The sequence below is a fragment of the Myotis daubentonii genome, chromosome 9 (assembly GCF_963259705.1).
Source record: "Myotis daubentonii chromosome 9, mMyoDau2.1, whole genome shotgun sequence".
Lineage (NCBI taxonomy): Eukaryota > Metazoa > Chordata > Mammalia > Chiroptera > Vespertilionidae > Myotis > Myotis daubentonii.
The window spans coordinates 84,521,154-84,536,620 of NC_081848.1; the positions used below are offsets into that span (position 1 = coordinate 84,521,154).

Sequence of the window (15,467 nt, forward strand, 5' to 3'; positions counted from 1 at the left end):
AACGCCATCTCCCGAAGCGTGGCTTGTCCTTCTCCGGTTTGTCCGTCACAGCAGGACACTCCCTGCCCACGGCCCCGGGCGGGCAGCCCACCGAGGGGCATGACGCCCTGGTCTTCTGTTCCGTTTCCTTTGCAGCTGAGGCCGCTGCTCCTTTTCCTGGGGACACAGGTGGGTGCGCGGCAGGGTTCTGGGGAGGAAAGGCCCCCCCCTAGCGGGCAGGGGGCCTGAGGCGGGGCGGGACGGAGTCTGACTTTGGGAGTCGTGCACCCCTAGGGCGTTCCCGGGGCCACGTGCAGCTCCGGGGGGGGGGGGAGCGCCCCCCCTCCCCCAGGCCGGGCGCACCCGGCAGCCCTCCGCCAGTGTGAGTGCACGGAGCTGTGCTCGGTCCCTGGCCTCAGCCTCCCCTGCCCCAGGCTCCCCGGTGACTGATGGGACCCCAGGGGCGGGAAGGGCACGGCCAGACCCACCTTCCCCTGACCCAGGCCGCGCAGCTCACTGCGGTCCCCGGTGTGGTGGGGCTAGAGGCCATTGTAGTTCCTTTTTAGCTGGAGGCGGGGTGTACAGCGTATGGAGGTGTGTGTAGTTGGCACACAACCAGCGCCCCAGGCTTAACGTGTGCAGTTTGGCATTTTGACATGTGTTCACGGTGCGGGAAACCATCCCCACAGGAGAGTGGGTGCAGCCCTCACCCCCAAAAGTGCCCTCCGCTCGCGGCCGGCCCCCAGGGAGCTGGCTCCCAGAGGTTCCTCACCGAAGCGTGAGAGCAGGGTCCAGAGTCTTTTAAAATCGATAGAAACCACAGCTTCTTCCTGTTTGTCTGTGTCGGGCGCTACGCCCTCGAGCTGGGAACAGTTGCCTGAATCCTGCACCTTGGCTGACAGTGGGGCTCGGGGCCTGTGCCTGGGTGAGGGGCTCGGTCCTGGGGTTTAGAACTTCGTTGGCTTTCGTCGCGTCTGCTTTGGAGGGAGGCGAATTTAACATTCCATTTGCGCCTGCACATCTGGCCTCGCACGACTTACAGAGAGATGACCGCGCTGAAACGGACACTTTTTAAAGCGCTCGAAAGAGAATGGGCTACGGCTGTTTTTGGTACCGGTAAGGTTTCAGAGGGAGCTGATCTGAAACTATAACGCCTTTTTTTTTGTTATTAATCCTCACCCGAGGATATTTTCCATTGATTTTTAGGGAGAGTGGGAGAGAGAAGGAAAGACAGAGAGAAACATGGATATGAGAGAAACACGTCTATTGGTTGCCTCCTGCGTGCCCTTGACCAGAATCGAACCCGGGACCCTTTGGTCCGCAGGCTCATGCTCTATCCGCTGAGCCAAACCGGCCAGGGCTTTAATGCCATTTTAAAAGCCCAAACCCTCCCACAGAGAAGACGCAGTAACACAAGATTTCCAAAAGCTGGTCGCTCCCCAGTCCAGCGGCTCAGCTCCCAGCGCCCCCCGGAGAGGAAACGGTCATCCCAGAGGCGCTGCCCTGCCCCAGGCCGCCCAAAGATGCATCGTCCAGGTAGTGCAGGTGCCAGGAGCCAGCCCCGCCAGCAGGGAGGACGGGGTTCTGAGCGGGATCAGAGCTCCGTGTGACTCAGGCAGGAAAGGCGTGGGAAAGAGGATGTGAGATTCCCGTAGCAAATAGCAGGCCTCCTGGTGAGCAGAGGTTGGCACGAAAAGGCCCACGCCAGGCACTGGGATGCAATGGGCTTCCTTTTTCTTCTAATAAGTTTTTATTGATCTCAGAGAGGAAGGGAGAGAGAAACATCAATGATGAGAGAGAATCATGGATTGGCTGCCTCCTACACGACCCCACTGGGGATGGAGCCTGCAACCCAGGGATGGAGCCCACAACCTGGGCCTGTGCTGTGACCGGGAATCGAGTGGTGACCTCCTGGTTCATAGTTGGACGCTCAGCCACTGAGCGATGCTGGCCGGGCCGGAGGACGCTCTGGCTAAGCCCGTCTCCCTGGCTGATTGCAGGCGGCCCTGGCAGCCGGCTCGGAACTGGGTGGCCCCAACCCGAATGCAGCCGGGAGCCCCTCCAGCGATCTCTGTGAGGCTGGTGAGTGAGCCCTCCTGTCTTCGTCTTCCCGAGCCTTCGCCTTCTGGCAGGCGCCCAGGGCCCTGGGTGGGTGAGGGGAGCCTCAGGCAGGTACCCTGGCATCCAGCACTCACTGCCCTCCCCCCCTCCTGGGCTCTCTCCTGACAGAGGGACTCTGTGCTTACTCAGACTGAAGTGGGGGGCGTGCCCAGGCTCGATGCTCCCCAGGAACCCCTGTCAGGAGCCTGTCCCCTCAGGGTGGTGATGGGGACACCCAGGCTCGTTCACTCTCAGGAGGAGGCCCTGAACCAGCCCCCAGAGCAGCCTGGAGCCCCAGCTTCCAGGGCCTGCTCTGCCCCCCTCCAACTGCCCCCTCCTGGCCACTCCCCGCCAGAACCCTGGCCCCTGTGGAGCCTGGTCACCCTGCAGCCCCCACGCCTGCACCCCTCCCCTGCTCACAGACAGGGGTGCACACATCAGTGAACCTGCCTTCAGGGGTCCCCTCTTTGTAGGGGCCGACCACACACCTGCTCCCATCACCCTCCACCCCCACTCACCCCACCCCACCCCACACGCCTCCTGTCAGCCAGGAGCTTCCTGGGGCTCCAGCTCAGGGACTGAACCCCCAGCCCCAGCCCCGGACCACGCACCTGCCCTCCGCCGGCACACGCGCCATGCACACCCGGCACCGCCCCGCATCCGCACATCTGTGTGCACCCGCAGGAATGACGGAGACACAGCTGCCCACAGGCCGCCTGAGGGGCTGGGCGGCTGCAGGGACGTGTGGCTCTGCCCCAGGACAGCCTTCGCGGGGGCGCGGGGCCAGGCGGGCTTCTGCGGGCGTGGCCAGGCTTCTTGGTGCGTCGGCACGGGGTAGAGGCGGGGTCGGCGGGCCCCGTGTACACACCCACCCCCTCTGAGCCAAGCTGCTGGGGATCCGTAAAGGCCGCGGGGGAGGCAGGTCCCCAGTTCCTGGGACACATGGAGCCGAGGCTCAGCCCAGAACATTCCAAGGAGACAGAGGCGAGGGTTGGTGCTGTGCAGGGGCCTGGCCTCGGGGACCAGGACGGGTGGGTGCCGGGCCCCACCTCACCTCTGTGCCACCCCTGCCGCAGGCCAGTACGTCAGCACGGACTGCACCATGGGCCAGGCCGTAAGGTGCTGTCCGTGCCCACCCGACTCCTTCCTGGCCCACCCCAGCAGGGCACAGTCCTGCTCGCCGTGCACGCAGTGCCGGGAAGGTAAGTGGGCGCCGTCGGGCGGGGGGTCTGTGTCGTGTAAAGCAGCCTCCTGGGACCTGCCGGGGGGAGTCGCCCCAAAGGCAGTGATGACGGGCCCGGCGCTGGGCCTGACGCCATGACGGGGCCGCGTGCTTGCCGAGCGCGGGAAGCGAAGCCGCGATGGAGCGTGTGAGGGCGCGGCAACGCACAGCCTCGCTCCCAGGACACACAGGGGCCTGGCCCTCAGCGCTAGGCAGGTTTCACTGAGCGAAAATCATAGCAATAATAGTAACGATGATAATAATTATAAAATAAGCTGCAGTGGAGAGAGACGCAGGCAGGGCAGACAGGACGAGGCCTCAGTGGTGGGCGTGCCTACGAGGAGCCTGAGGTCCTTGGTGTGCGGGGCTCGGGCTTGGGCGTCGCCCCGTGGAGCAGGGTCAGGGCACGTGCCTAGGTCGCTGGTACAATCCCCAGTCGAGAGCGGGAGGAGGCAGCCAGTCAGTGTTTCTCTATCATCCACTTTCCTCTCTCCCTCCCCCTCCCTCTCCCTTCTCTCGGAAGATCAGTGAGAACACCCTGGTCGGTTTGGCTCAGTGGGTGCGGGTCAGCCGGGGGCTGAGGGGTGCAGGCTGCACACCCCTCATGGCGGGCTCAGGCCCTGGCCGCAGTTGGGTTGTGGGAGGGAGGCTCTCATCACTGTCTGTCTCTCTCACACATCGACGTTTCTCTCTCTGTCTCTCCCCTTCCCTTCACTCTCTCTAAAAACATCAGTGGGGCCCGGCCGGCTTGGCTCAGTGGTTGAGCATCAACCCGCCAACCAGGAGGTCAGGGTTCCATTCCCGGTCGGGGCAGATGCCCAGGTCTCGAATCCCCAGTAGGGGGCGTGCAGGAGGCAGCCGATCAATGATTCTCTATCATCATTGATGTTTCTCTCTCTCCCTCCCTCTCTCTTCCTCTCTGATATCAATAAGAATATATAGATATATTTTAAAACATTTTAAAAAGCATTTTCCAAAGGTCTAAATTTAAAGATTTTAAAAACTATATCAATAGGGAAAAATATCCTCAGGTGAAGCTTAAATTAATGAATAAATAAAATCAATCAAAATATAATTAGAGAAAAAGAAAGGGTCTCTGAGAGTGAAGAGGTGGACCGTCCTACGTCCGCCAGAGCCGGTGCCGCACGTGGGGGCAGGGCCGTGGGGATCTTGGCCCGAGGGGAGACGGGGGGTCAGTGCCAGCCTCGGAGGAAACACTGGGTGTAGTGGGTGACGTTCCCACTGGCCGACCCCACTCCCCACCACCCGCCGCCCCCGTCTGGACCGGGGCCCGCTCCCCCGTGTGTCAGAGCCCGGCCGGTGTGCGGTGGCATCACCGGGAGCCGCCCATGTCCACTGGCAGAGAAGGCGGGCAAAGCGACATGTGACTTCGCACCGTGCCCCCCACGGAGACCAGCCCCGACGACAGGAGTGAGCCCAGTGCCAGCCCAGAGGCGTGTGCCCGGGGGTCCCTCGGGGCCACGCTGCACCCGTGGCCGGGGGTGAAGTCACGGACGCTGACCGGGGGTGGGGTCGGGCCGCAGGCGAGTGGGTGACGGGCTTGGTCTCGGGCTGGGCTGTGGCCCCACCTTATTCCCATCTCACCTGCAGTTCAGACGCTGGGCAGTGGGGGTCTGAGGGCCTGCCCCCTCGATGGAGCCCTGCACCCCGCGAGGCTTCAGGGCCCGGCCTTGGCGGCCATCGGGCGGGCTGTGGGGTGACCCTCGAGCTGACCGCCAGCAGGTGGGGCCAGGGGCTCTCTGCGGCCCCATTCGCTGTCTGCTGTGTCACTCACAGCTGCCTCCTGCACCCCCACACTGCGGGTGTTGACCTGCCCTTTGGGGGTCGACCATGACGAAAGGGATAATTTGGGGGTCTCTCTGGGGACAGAGCTGGCTTTGTCCTCCCAGCCCACATCGCAAGGGCACCTGCTGCCCCTCCACAGACAGCCCAGGTTTCAGGGCCCCCCTCTGGCCCCTCCACAGACACCCCAGGCTTCAGGGCCCCCCTCTGGCCCCTCCACAGACACCCCAGGCTTCAGGGCCCCCCTCTGGCCCCTCCACAGACACCCCAGGTTTCAGGGCCCCATCTGGCCTGTCCACAGACACCCCAGGTTTCAGGGCCCCCCTCTGGCCCCTCCACAGACACCCTAAGTTTCAGGGCCCCCCTCTGGCCCCTCCACAGACATCCCAGGTTTCAGGGTCCCCCTCTGGCCTGTCCACAGACACCCCAGGTTTCAGGGCCTCCTCTGGCCCGTCCATAGGCACCCCAATGCTGGTAATAGAGTCTAGTCGTCACCTCGTCGTCTGTAAGTGTGAGGGAGGGAGATTGTGGATTCGGTGCCTGTGACTTGGCAGCCAGAGGGGCCGGTATGGGTGGCACAGAGTCCCAGCCCTGGTGCCTGACCCAGCCTCCCCTCCCCCCGCAGACCAGGAGATGGTGAGTGACTGCACCCCGACACAGGACAGGAAGTGCCAGTGCAAGACCGGGGAGTTCTACTGCGACTCTGAGCATTGCCTTGAGGGCTGCAACCCCTGCACCAGGTATGGCCTCGGGCGCGGGCAGCCGTGCAGCCTGGGTCCCTCCCCCCCTGCCCCCCGTGGCGTGTCTGCCTCGGGTTCTGCCGCGGCCCCTCGGTTCTCCATCTGTGACCTGGTAGCACCTGCCACGTGGAGGCACCTGCAGATGAAATCCAACCAGTGGCCTGGCTGTTCCCACCGGGGCCGCCCTGGGGCCAGGGCTCCGTCCACCCAGAGCCATGACCCGCTCCTCCCACCAAAGCCCCCCTGGAGTCGGCACAGAAGCCAAAGCACAGAACCTGCCCGGGTCCCCGAGGGCTGGAGGGCGGGGCTTGGGAGAGGCAGAGGCCTGAGGAGGGAGGGAGGTGGGAGCCATAGCCGGTTCCAGAGGAGGCGGCTCCGGGCAGAGGAGGAGCCGTGAGCCCCGCGCCCTGTCCCAGCTGCAAGGCCGTCCCCGCAGCAGGGCCCTGGTTCTGCCACAGGCGCCGGTCCTGGCGGCTTCACAAACCTCGGGAATAATTCTCTCCAGGCCCGCAGCCCGGGAGCCAGGAACCAGGTGTGGGCAGGGCCGGCCCCGCGGGCTCTGGGAGGACCCTCCTGCCTCCTGGGCTCTGGGTGGCGGCGCCCCTGGCGCTCCTCCTAGACCTGCCGCTGCGGCCTCTGTCTGTCCGCCATCGCGCCGCCTCCTGTCTGCGTCTCTGGGCCGCTCCCTGCGAACAGGCTCCCCTTAGGAGGACGCGGTCACGGGAGGCCCGGCTCCCCCGCGATGGCCTCCCTTTAGCGCCGTCACACGCACAGATTTCCTAAGAAGCTTCATCCTGAGGCCCCGGGTGGGCTCGATGGGGGGACCTTCGGGGAGACATGACAGCGGTGAAACCCCTGGCAAAATAGCTCCCTTTTTAAAAGAAATGGATTTTTATTGATATCAGAGAGGAGGGGAGAGGGAGAGAAACGGCAATGATGAGAGGATCATGGACCGGCTGCGTCCTGCACGTCCCCCACCGGGGATGGAGCCCGCAACCCGGGCCTGTGCCCCGACGGGGAGTCCACGGTGACCTCCTGGTTCGGGGGGTGATGCTCAGCCCCTGAGCCCGCCGGCGGGGCTGCAGGTGTTTCACGCTGTGACCCCGGAGTGTGGGGTCTCAGAGCAGCCTCCCGCACTCAGGCAGAAGGTGGGGAACCGGCGATGGAAGGCGAGGGGCCGGGGACGTAGAGGTCCCTCCGGGTCCCCCCTCAGGTGTGCAGAGAGCTGTGAGCACGTGAGGCCTGCGCAAGCAAGCATAGGTCCTGGGTCTAAACACGCCTCCCTGTGACCTCGGAACACGGGACAAACAATGACCAGCCCCTAACTTTGCGACCACGAGGAAGGACACCTGACGGCCGAGCCCCTCACACGCAGGACAGACCCCGCGCCCCGCTCCCAGGCCGGCACACGGGGCCGAGCCGGTTCCCTGGAGGGACCTCCGTGGCTCCCTCGTGGGATGAGGGCCATGACCTGTGAGAGGCTGGTTCGGGGGTGAGCGCTGGGCTGTGGGTGCCCTGGGCCCTCGTGGGCCTCGGCTCGGGCCCACGGTGCTCCCACGGCGGTCAGGGAGCTCTCCGCGGGAGCCCGCCCCGGAGCCCACCTTCTGCCGCTGCCGGGGCCCGGGGCCCGGGGCCTGGGAGACGTGGAGGGAGGAACAGTGTGGCGTCTCCCCCCCAGATGCCCCGAGGGGAAGATCGTCCTGCAGACGTGCAACGCCACGGCGGACACCCTGTGCGGCCGGCCCGGCCCAGGTAAGGGGGTTCCTGTCGGGCCCGACGTGTATGTTCCGGAGACGAGAACCACGTCAGAAAATTTATTTATTATTTTTTAAATATAGTTTTACTGGTTTCAGGGAGGAAGGGAGAGGTAGAGAGAGATAGAAACATCAGTGATGAGAGAGAATCATGCAACGGATGCCTTCTGCTCGCCCCACATGGGGATCACACCCGAAACCAGGAATCGAACCATGACCTCCTGGCTCATAGGGCCACGCTCGGCCACTGAGCAACGGCTGAGCCACACCCGGCTGGGCTCCGGTGAGCAGCTCAGGGGCTCTTAGCACCCACCTCTGTGTCGCCCCGAAACATTCACATCCGCCCATTAAACAGCAGCTCTCCTGTCCCCCTCCCTCCGCCCCCAGCAGGCCCTGATTTACTTGGGGTGACAGATCTCCCCATTCCGGACACGTCGCAGACACGGGGGCTGGGGCCTGTGGCCTGCGTGTCTGGCTCCTTCCCTTCAGGAGCGTGTCCTCCAGAGCCTCCCATTGTGGGACCTGTGAGAGCGCCTGGCGGCTGAGTGGCACTCACGGTGTGGACTAGGCCACGTCCTGTCAGTCATTCACCTGCTGGTGACCTTCGGCCGGAATTCCAATCACATCAGCCCCTGAGGCGAGACCATTGTGTGGAAAGGACCGTGTTTCCAGCGATGCTGCTGGGGAGACGGGAGGAAAACTAACTCGCCACGAAGCACAGACCGAACTCAGCCCAAAGCTCCAGACCTCCCATGGAAACAGGGACGCCCGGCGGTGTGGCTCGGGGCGGAGCGTCGACCTATGACCCCGGAGGTCACGGTTCGATTCCAGTCAGGACACAGGCCTGAGCTGTGGGCTCCACCCCCCGTGGGGGCCGTGCAGGAGGCAGCCGGTCAGTGACTCTCTCCGGTCATTGATGATTCTGTCTGTCTCTCCCTCTCGCTCTCAGAAATTAATGAAATGTCCACTTTGTGAAAAAAAGAGGAGAAAGCGGAGGGAAAAGTCATGACGTCAGATTTGGGTCCCACCGGTCAGCGGGGACCCGGCCTGACACAGGACGTCCCTTCAGGGTGGACGTCAGAGCACCAGGTCCTCACACACTCACGTGGCCCGTGAACCCCCTGAGACCCGGCACCTGGGCTCCGCGTGGGGGCAGGGTCAGCGCTACCTGCCCTGGGGGTGCCGGCCCCCCAGGAAGGCTGGGCAGGCTGCACGGGCTGCCCCCAGGCCTCTCCCCAGGGGGTCCCATCTGCTGGGCCAGTGAGTGGAGATGCCGTTCGACTGTCCCCCTTTTCTCTGAGTTTGTTTTGTCTTCAGGGTCCACATCACAGGGAGTGAGATCCGCAGGGTCTGTCTCCCCGTCTGACCTCCCTGAGCGCAGTGCCCTCCAGGCCATTCACGTTCTTACAAAGGCTGGAAGCCCTTCAGGTTAAGGGTGAATAACGTTCCCGTGTGCATGCGTGTGCATGCATGTGCACGTATGTGTGCTACACATAACTTCTCTATAGTTCTCAGCTCATGACACTGAGGGAGTGGCGGTGCCGTGGCCCCGTGGACACGGGGTGCCGACCTCCTCAGCCTCGTGTTTGCATGTCCTTCAAGCATCTTCCCAGGCTCAGCGCTGGTCTGTGGGCTGGTCCGTGGCTGCAGGGACCGGCGGGTGTGGCTGCTGAGGCGCTGTCTGTCCGCAGGGCCAGGGAGCCGACACCGGTTCTGGGGGATGGCGGGCTGGCTCTTTGCCGCGGTGGCCGGGGCCCTCGTCATTCTCTGCGTCAGGAAACCCGGAGACGGAGGCGGCCGGGCGGCCTGCTGCTGTCCCCATGCAGGTGAGCACCGAGCTGGAGCCATGGGACGGGAGGCCGTGACAACCGGGGCCGGTCCGGGCGCCTGAGGGAGGACAGGGCTGGGCCTTAGCTGGCCGGTGCCTGGGCTGAGGGACGGGCCTGGCTAGAGAGGGGGTCCCTCAGGCGTCACTGACGGGTGCCAGCTCCATCTCCCAGTGGCAGCCCTGGCCGAGGCCTGGGTGTGGGCAGGTCTGTGGGGCAGAGCCCAGGCTGCTGAGCTCGGGACGCTGGGCTCCTGGCAGGTTCTGGAAGCTGTGCAACCAGGAAACAGGGGCGAGGCACAGTGGCCCCTTCCGGGAGCTCCCTGATCTGGGGGTGGGGGGTGGGGGGCTGTGATCGCTTCTGGAACCGCCTCAGCTCAGAGGAACCTCCTGGCACCTTCCGGTAACCCCCTGCCGTCTGTCTCCCAGGACCTGTCTCCACAAGATGGACTTTCAGAAGAGACAGCCTGGTGAGTGCTCCGGGCCATGCCAGCCCCGGGCTGGGAGGGGGGGACCCACTCCAGCTGCAGCGAGCCCCTCACTGCCCCAGCGTCAGCCGAACACGAGCCGAGGGCTGAGCTGGAGGCGCCTTAGACTCTGGAGGGAAACTGAGGCACCGAGGCCAGCGGAGCCAGCCGTGAGGGCAGAGCTGAGACCAGAGCCGGCCCGGCCCCACTGAGCGTGGGGTCTACGGGCCCCTGTCCTCTTGTGGGGGCACCCGGGCTGATCCCCCGACTCCAGACACATCTTGCCTTTTCAGGAGAGCTCCATGCCCTTGGGTTCATCGCCTGAGACCCCAGATGCAGACGCTCCGGTCCCCACGACGGGCGCCCTCCACCTGCCTGAAGACCGGCTGGACGTGGCGTCCGAGTCCCTGATCCTCCCCGGGACCCCGGAGAGCCCGGCGGGAGACGGCCCGCGGCCGGAGGCGGAGGCAGGTGACGAGGCCGGGCCCCAGGCCAGTCACCACGACCTGACCCTTCTTCACCCCCTGTCCCCCGGGCCTGAGGGTCCGGCTGAGGTCCCGAGGGATCTTGTGGGCACAAAGGGGCCACCTGCTGCTGCTGAGGAGCTCAGGAGGCCTGCGGGGCTGCCTTACTGCCTCGGAGACCAGGTGACCACACAGGACGGTCTGAAATCAAAACTTTCCGAGCCTGGCCAGAGTGGCTCAGTGGTTAGCATGTTGGACGGTCCACGGAAGCGTCAGAAGTTCCATTTCTGGTCCAGGGCTCGGGCCTGGGTTTCAAGTTCACTCCCCACCCGTCAGAGCCCCTGCGTGAGACAGCCAGTGGATGAGTTTCTCTCTTGCCCCCATCACTCCATGTCTTATTTCTCCTTTGGAGACTCCAGGGAAAACATATCCTCAAAGGAGGATTAACAAAATAGAACAAGTGTCTGCCCGGCCGGTGTGGCTCAGTGGTGAGGCATCGACCTAGGAACCAGGAGGTCAGGATTCGCTCTCCCGGCGGGGCAGGTGCCGGGGTTGTGCGCTGGATCCCGGTGTGGGGCGCGCAGGAGGCAGCCAATCAGTGGTTCTCTCTCATCACTGAAGTTTCTCTCTCTCCCTCTCCCTTCCTCTCTGAAATCAATAAAGACATATTTTTAAAAAGAAAAGGATGCGTCCATTGCAGCAACAAGTGCGTAAGCGGCCTGGGCCGCACCTGCAGACGGGCCGGCCGACGTGCGAGGGATCGTCAAACGGAGGAAAGGAGCCGAGTGGAGGGGCGGCTGCCTGTGGCCCGCAGGGCAGAGTCCCGATTGGAGCGATGTCAGCGAGAGGAGCCCAACCACCCAGGCCGCCGCAATCATGCTTTTCTGTGTGTGTGTGTGTGTGTGTGTGTGTGTGAGTGTGTGTGAGTGTGTGAGTGTGTGTGTGTATGTGTGAATGTGTGTGAGTGTGTGTGTATGTGTGAATGTGTGTGAGTGTGTGTATGTGTGTGAGTGTATGTGTATGTATGTGTGTGTGTGAGTGTGTGTATATGTGCGTGTATGAGAGTGTGTGTGTATACATGTGTATGTGAGTGTGTGTGTATGAGAGTGTGTGTGTGTGTGTATATATGTGTGTGTGTGTGTAAGTTGGCGAATGTGTTAAAATGCATGTGAGTTGTATTATTTATTTTAAAAATACCTGTGACAGGATAGAGGGCCAAGAATGAGAAGCGCAGGGAGGCCCTCCCAGGCCCAGGGTCTCCCACAGCCCGCAGCTGGGACAGGTCTGGAAGGAGCCACAGGCAGTCCCGCCCAGAGCCCGCCCAGGGCTCGCAAGGACCCACTGGCCGGGAGTGACGCAGAGGGCAGGGCGCGTCCACACGGTGCCAGGCCAGCTGGGTGTCCTGGGAGAAATACAACCCGCCCGGCCGGCGTGGCTCCGTGGCTGAGCGTCCATCTATGAACCTGGAGGCCACGGTTCCATTCCCGGTCAGGGCACAGGCCTGGGTGGCGGCTCCATCCCCAGTGCGGGGCGTGCAGGAGGCAGCCGATCCATGATTCTCTCTCATCATTGATGCTTCTCTCTCCCTCTCTGAAACCAATAAAAGTATACTTTTTCTATTTCACACTGTACAGAAAACCCCAGGTGGATCACAGCTGGAAATGGTAAAAAAGCCTTTAACTTTGAGAAGAATTTACTGGAAAAGGCACCCGTACACGCGGGTGAGGAAGGAGGCCTAAAGGAGACATAAGAGGAAGATGGAGGGAAATTCAGGTTCGTGACTAAAGCGACTGAGTGTGGAAACGCACATGGAAGTCGCCTCCACTGCGACCGACGGGAGGCTGTCGTGCGGGGAAGTGGCCAACGTGCCCGTTGTTCCTGGCGTCATACCCAGGACCCTCACCTACACACACATGCACACTCACACACACGCACACTCATGCACACACACACATTCACACACACATGCACACGCACTCACACGCACACGCATATACACACACATGCACACTCACGCACACTCACACACATGCACACACACTCACACACACTCACATGCACACGCACACTCACACGCACACTCACACGCACATGCACACGCACACGCACATGCACACGCACCCCTTCCCGTGCTGCTGCTTCTGAGTCGTCTGCTTTTCACCACGTTTTTGAAATTTCTGTACAAACCTCTTGTCATTTGAGGTGGTTCTCAGTCTCTCCTATGGGACTCGGTCCGTGGCACCTTCTGGGAAGGGAAACCTTGAGCTCAGGGACCCCACCTGTGTCACCTGCTGAGCCGTGGGCCGCGTGGGCCTTAGGGCGCTTCCCGGCCGAGCCCCGCGAGGGCGGCTCCGTTTCGCATGAGCCCCTGCGCTGCTTGCTGTCCGGTTCCGTGTTTCCTCTAAGGCAGCGGTTCTCAACCTGTGGGTCGCGACCCCTTTGGGGGGTCGAACGACCCTTTCACAGGGGTCGCCTAAGACCATCGGAAAACACATATATAATTACATATTGTTTTTGTGATGAATCACTATGCTTTAATTATGTTCAATTTGTAACAATGAAAATACATCCTGCATATCAGATATTTACATTACGATTCATAACAGTAGCAACATGACAGTTATGAAGTAGCAACGAAAATAATTATATGGTTGGGGTCACCACCACATGAGGAACTGTATTAAAGGGTCGCGGCATTAGGAAGGTTGAGAACCGCTGCGCTATGGCCTCTGGGGAATGTCCAGGCCAGGAGACCCCAGATCCCGCCTGGGAAGGGGCAGCCCTCGATTCAAAGCCTTCGTTATGGGGTTCATTTCCGGAGCTGGGAAACCTGTTCTGTGAAGCCTGCAAGTTCAGGTCCGCCCTGGCCAGTGTGGCCCAGCGGGTAGCGCTTCGGCCCAGGCACCGAGGGGTCCCGGGCTGGATTCCCCGTCCTGGCAGGTGGCTGGGTTGCAGCTTTAATCAGCCGGGGATGTTTGGGTTAGGGGTTCTCTCTCTCTCCTTCTCTCCCCCACCCCTCTATAAGCATCAGTAGAAAAATACCGTCAGGTGACAGTTAACAACAAAGGCAAAGTCTTAATTGTGTTTATGCAAAGGCATCTCCAGGCCCTGAGACACAAAGCCGAATCGGTTACCATGGTGACCCAAACCGCGGTTCAAATCAGGGCCTGGAAAGGGGATTCACAGTGAGAAGGTCCAGAGCACTTGGCCCTGCACAGAGAGGGCGAGTGACTTCCTGGAGGGCACACAGCGGTAAAAGGGCAGAGCGAAAAGGGAACCCTGGCCTGCCCAGAGCCTGGGTCTCCTTCACCTGCGACCCCTAGGTAAGCGGCCCCTCACCCTGTGGCCGTTTGCTCTGATGGGCCTCCCCCTCCCCCACCCCCTCCTGCACCCCCAGCGACAGGGGTCCTGTCCCTGCACCAGGGCCTCTGGGCGGCGGCTCTTTGTCCCGTGGTCCCCCCCAGCGGCTAAGCAGGGCGGAGTCCTGCCTCAGTGGAGCAAGGGCCACGGGTGGAGAACAACCCCCCATCCCCCCACCCCCGCCCCCGCCTTCTGGGGCTTAGATGACCAAGTACCGTTATTTTCCTGGGTCTGGTGTCCGCCGCCACCACCCCGGGCAGAGTTTGTTTTACCTGGAAGAGAAATGGATCCGGGTCTGCAAATGGCATTCGCTCTGTGAGACGCGGCTCTGCCCCGGTGCCACCTGGTCCATGTCCCTGAGGCCACCCCACCTCCGTGGCAGCACCTCTCATTACCCTGGAGCCCCCATGCAGCACACCGCACCCCCAGCGCTCCCCTGAAACTCCAGGGACCCCGTAGACACAAGGATGCAGACACCGGGTGGGCACTCTGTCCCCGGAAAAGCCACGGGCACCGTCTGTGCTGCTGTCGGCTCCCGGAGGGCTCGGCCTGCGCAGTGCGGCCACCGGAGGGCAGGCGGCACAGGCCTCCCAGGGCAGCTGGATGCCCACCCTGCCCCAGAGCCCTCGCTCAGCCTCCCCCTCCCCTCCCCCTGCTGACGGGGAACCGGGTGTGGTCCCCCAGCCCAGCTGCCTGCCTTGGGGGGCGGCAGAGGCTGTCGCCCTCTGCTGGCCGGTTCCAGTTCCTGCAGAAGGTGGAGTCCTCCCTCCCCCGGCCAGTGCCCAGGGAGCCAGCCCAGCCCACCCTTCCCATTGCACAGTCCCTGCCAGGCCTGGCGAGGCCCTCGGCGGATGGAGCGGAGCTGATGCGTGTGGCTCCGGGGCCCCTGTGCCTGTGTCACCGTTTACCCTGCAGACAGGTTGCGGGAGTTCACCCCCCCGAGACCTCTGAAGAGACAGCCCAGCAGAAAGGCTTTTGCTCAGGGGCGTGGAGGCCCCGCCCCTTTCCTCTGCCGCCCCCAGGGAAGGGCAGGCTCCTGTGGGGGGGGGGGGGGAGGTGAGGCCATCCTGGTCCTCAGAGCTGGAGACGTGCCCTTTGTTTCCTTGGGAGGGAAACTGAGGCACGGGGAGGACGAGGGCCGTTCTCTTGGTCTGTGGGCCTCGCGCTGTCCACGCTGGTGACGTGCAGCACCCAGGTCCAAGCTGTCCTCTCTCCGCCCTCCCTCCCGGGCCCTGATCTGACCTCGACCTCCTGCTCCTGTCCCAGGGCTGGTGAAGTGAGTGGACGGGAATGAATGATGCTCGGACCCCTAACCGCAGAGGCCACCCGGGCTCTGCTGGGAGTGCCATCCTGGGATGGGCCAGACCGGCCGGGTCCTCTGCCGGGGTCCAACCCCAGCAGGTCCAGGGGTCCCCAAAGGTGTGGACGGAGTCGGCGAAGAAGGAAGGACACGGAGACAGCGTTCAGTTGATCAGCAGCCTAGCCAGGATCTCTAGCCCCGATCTCCAGCCAAGTTCTGGTCTGGATCTCCAGAGAGGTTCTGCTTCGGATCTCCAGCGAGGTTCTGTAGCCATGTTCCCTCGCTAGGTTCTCCAGCCAGGTTCTGTCCAGGCTCTCCAGTCAGGTTCAGTGTCCAGGTTCCAGTCAGGTTCTCCTGCCAATCTCTGTAGTCAGGTTCAGTCCAGGATCCCTTGCCATGTTCTCCCGCTAGGCTCTGTCTCTAGGCTCCGAGGCCAGTCCCTCTCCAGGATCC

At 62.8% G+C, this 15,467-nt stretch overlaps 2 protein-coding genes across 4 annotated transcripts in view; both read left to right on the forward strand.

Annotated features, from left to right (window-relative positions):
* The window catches only part of LOC132241819 (tumor necrosis factor receptor superfamily member 6-like), a 215,580-nt gene that overhangs the window by 13,415 nt on the left and 186,698 nt on the right, over positions 1-15,467 (forward strand). The window contains exon 11 of one of the 3 annotated variants that reach the window (XM_059710761.1): positions 1,743-1,770. The exons of the other annotated variants lie outside the window; for them this stretch is intronic. The gene's annotated coding sequence lies outside the window, so the exon portion shown is untranslated. Of the gene's footprint in view, positions 1-1,742; positions 1,771-15,467 lie in introns of those variants that run through there. 3 annotated transcript variants of the gene reach the window in all.
* LOC132241814 (uncharacterized) lies at positions 99-11,312 on the forward strand. The gene is made up of 8 exons (XM_059710741.1): positions 99-168; positions 1,980-2,061; positions 3,156-3,281; positions 5,730-5,844; positions 7,523-7,596; positions 9,290-9,424; positions 9,853-9,893; positions 10,184-11,312. Exons 1-8 carry the CDS (start codon positions 100-102, stop codon positions 10,799-10,801), a joined length of 1,260 nt encoding a protein of 419 aa, XP_059566724.1. The 5' UTR covers position 99; the 3' UTR covers positions 10,802-11,312.

Bases quoted from the DNA above. Each gene is read 5' to 3' on its own strand.
- LOC132241814 (XM_059710741.1), top strand. From the start codon at position 100: ATGACGCCCTGGTCTTCTGTTCCGTTTCCTTTGCAGCTGAGGCCGCTG. The intron at 3,282-5,729 runs GTAAGTGGGCGC...CTCCCCCCGCAG, and splicing joins GTGCACGCAGTGCCGGGAAG to ACCAGGAGATGGTGAGTGAC. The intron at 5,845-7,522 runs GTATGGCCTCGG...TCTCCCCCCCAG, and splicing joins GGCTGCAACCCCTGCACCAG to ATGCCCCGAGGGGAAGATCG.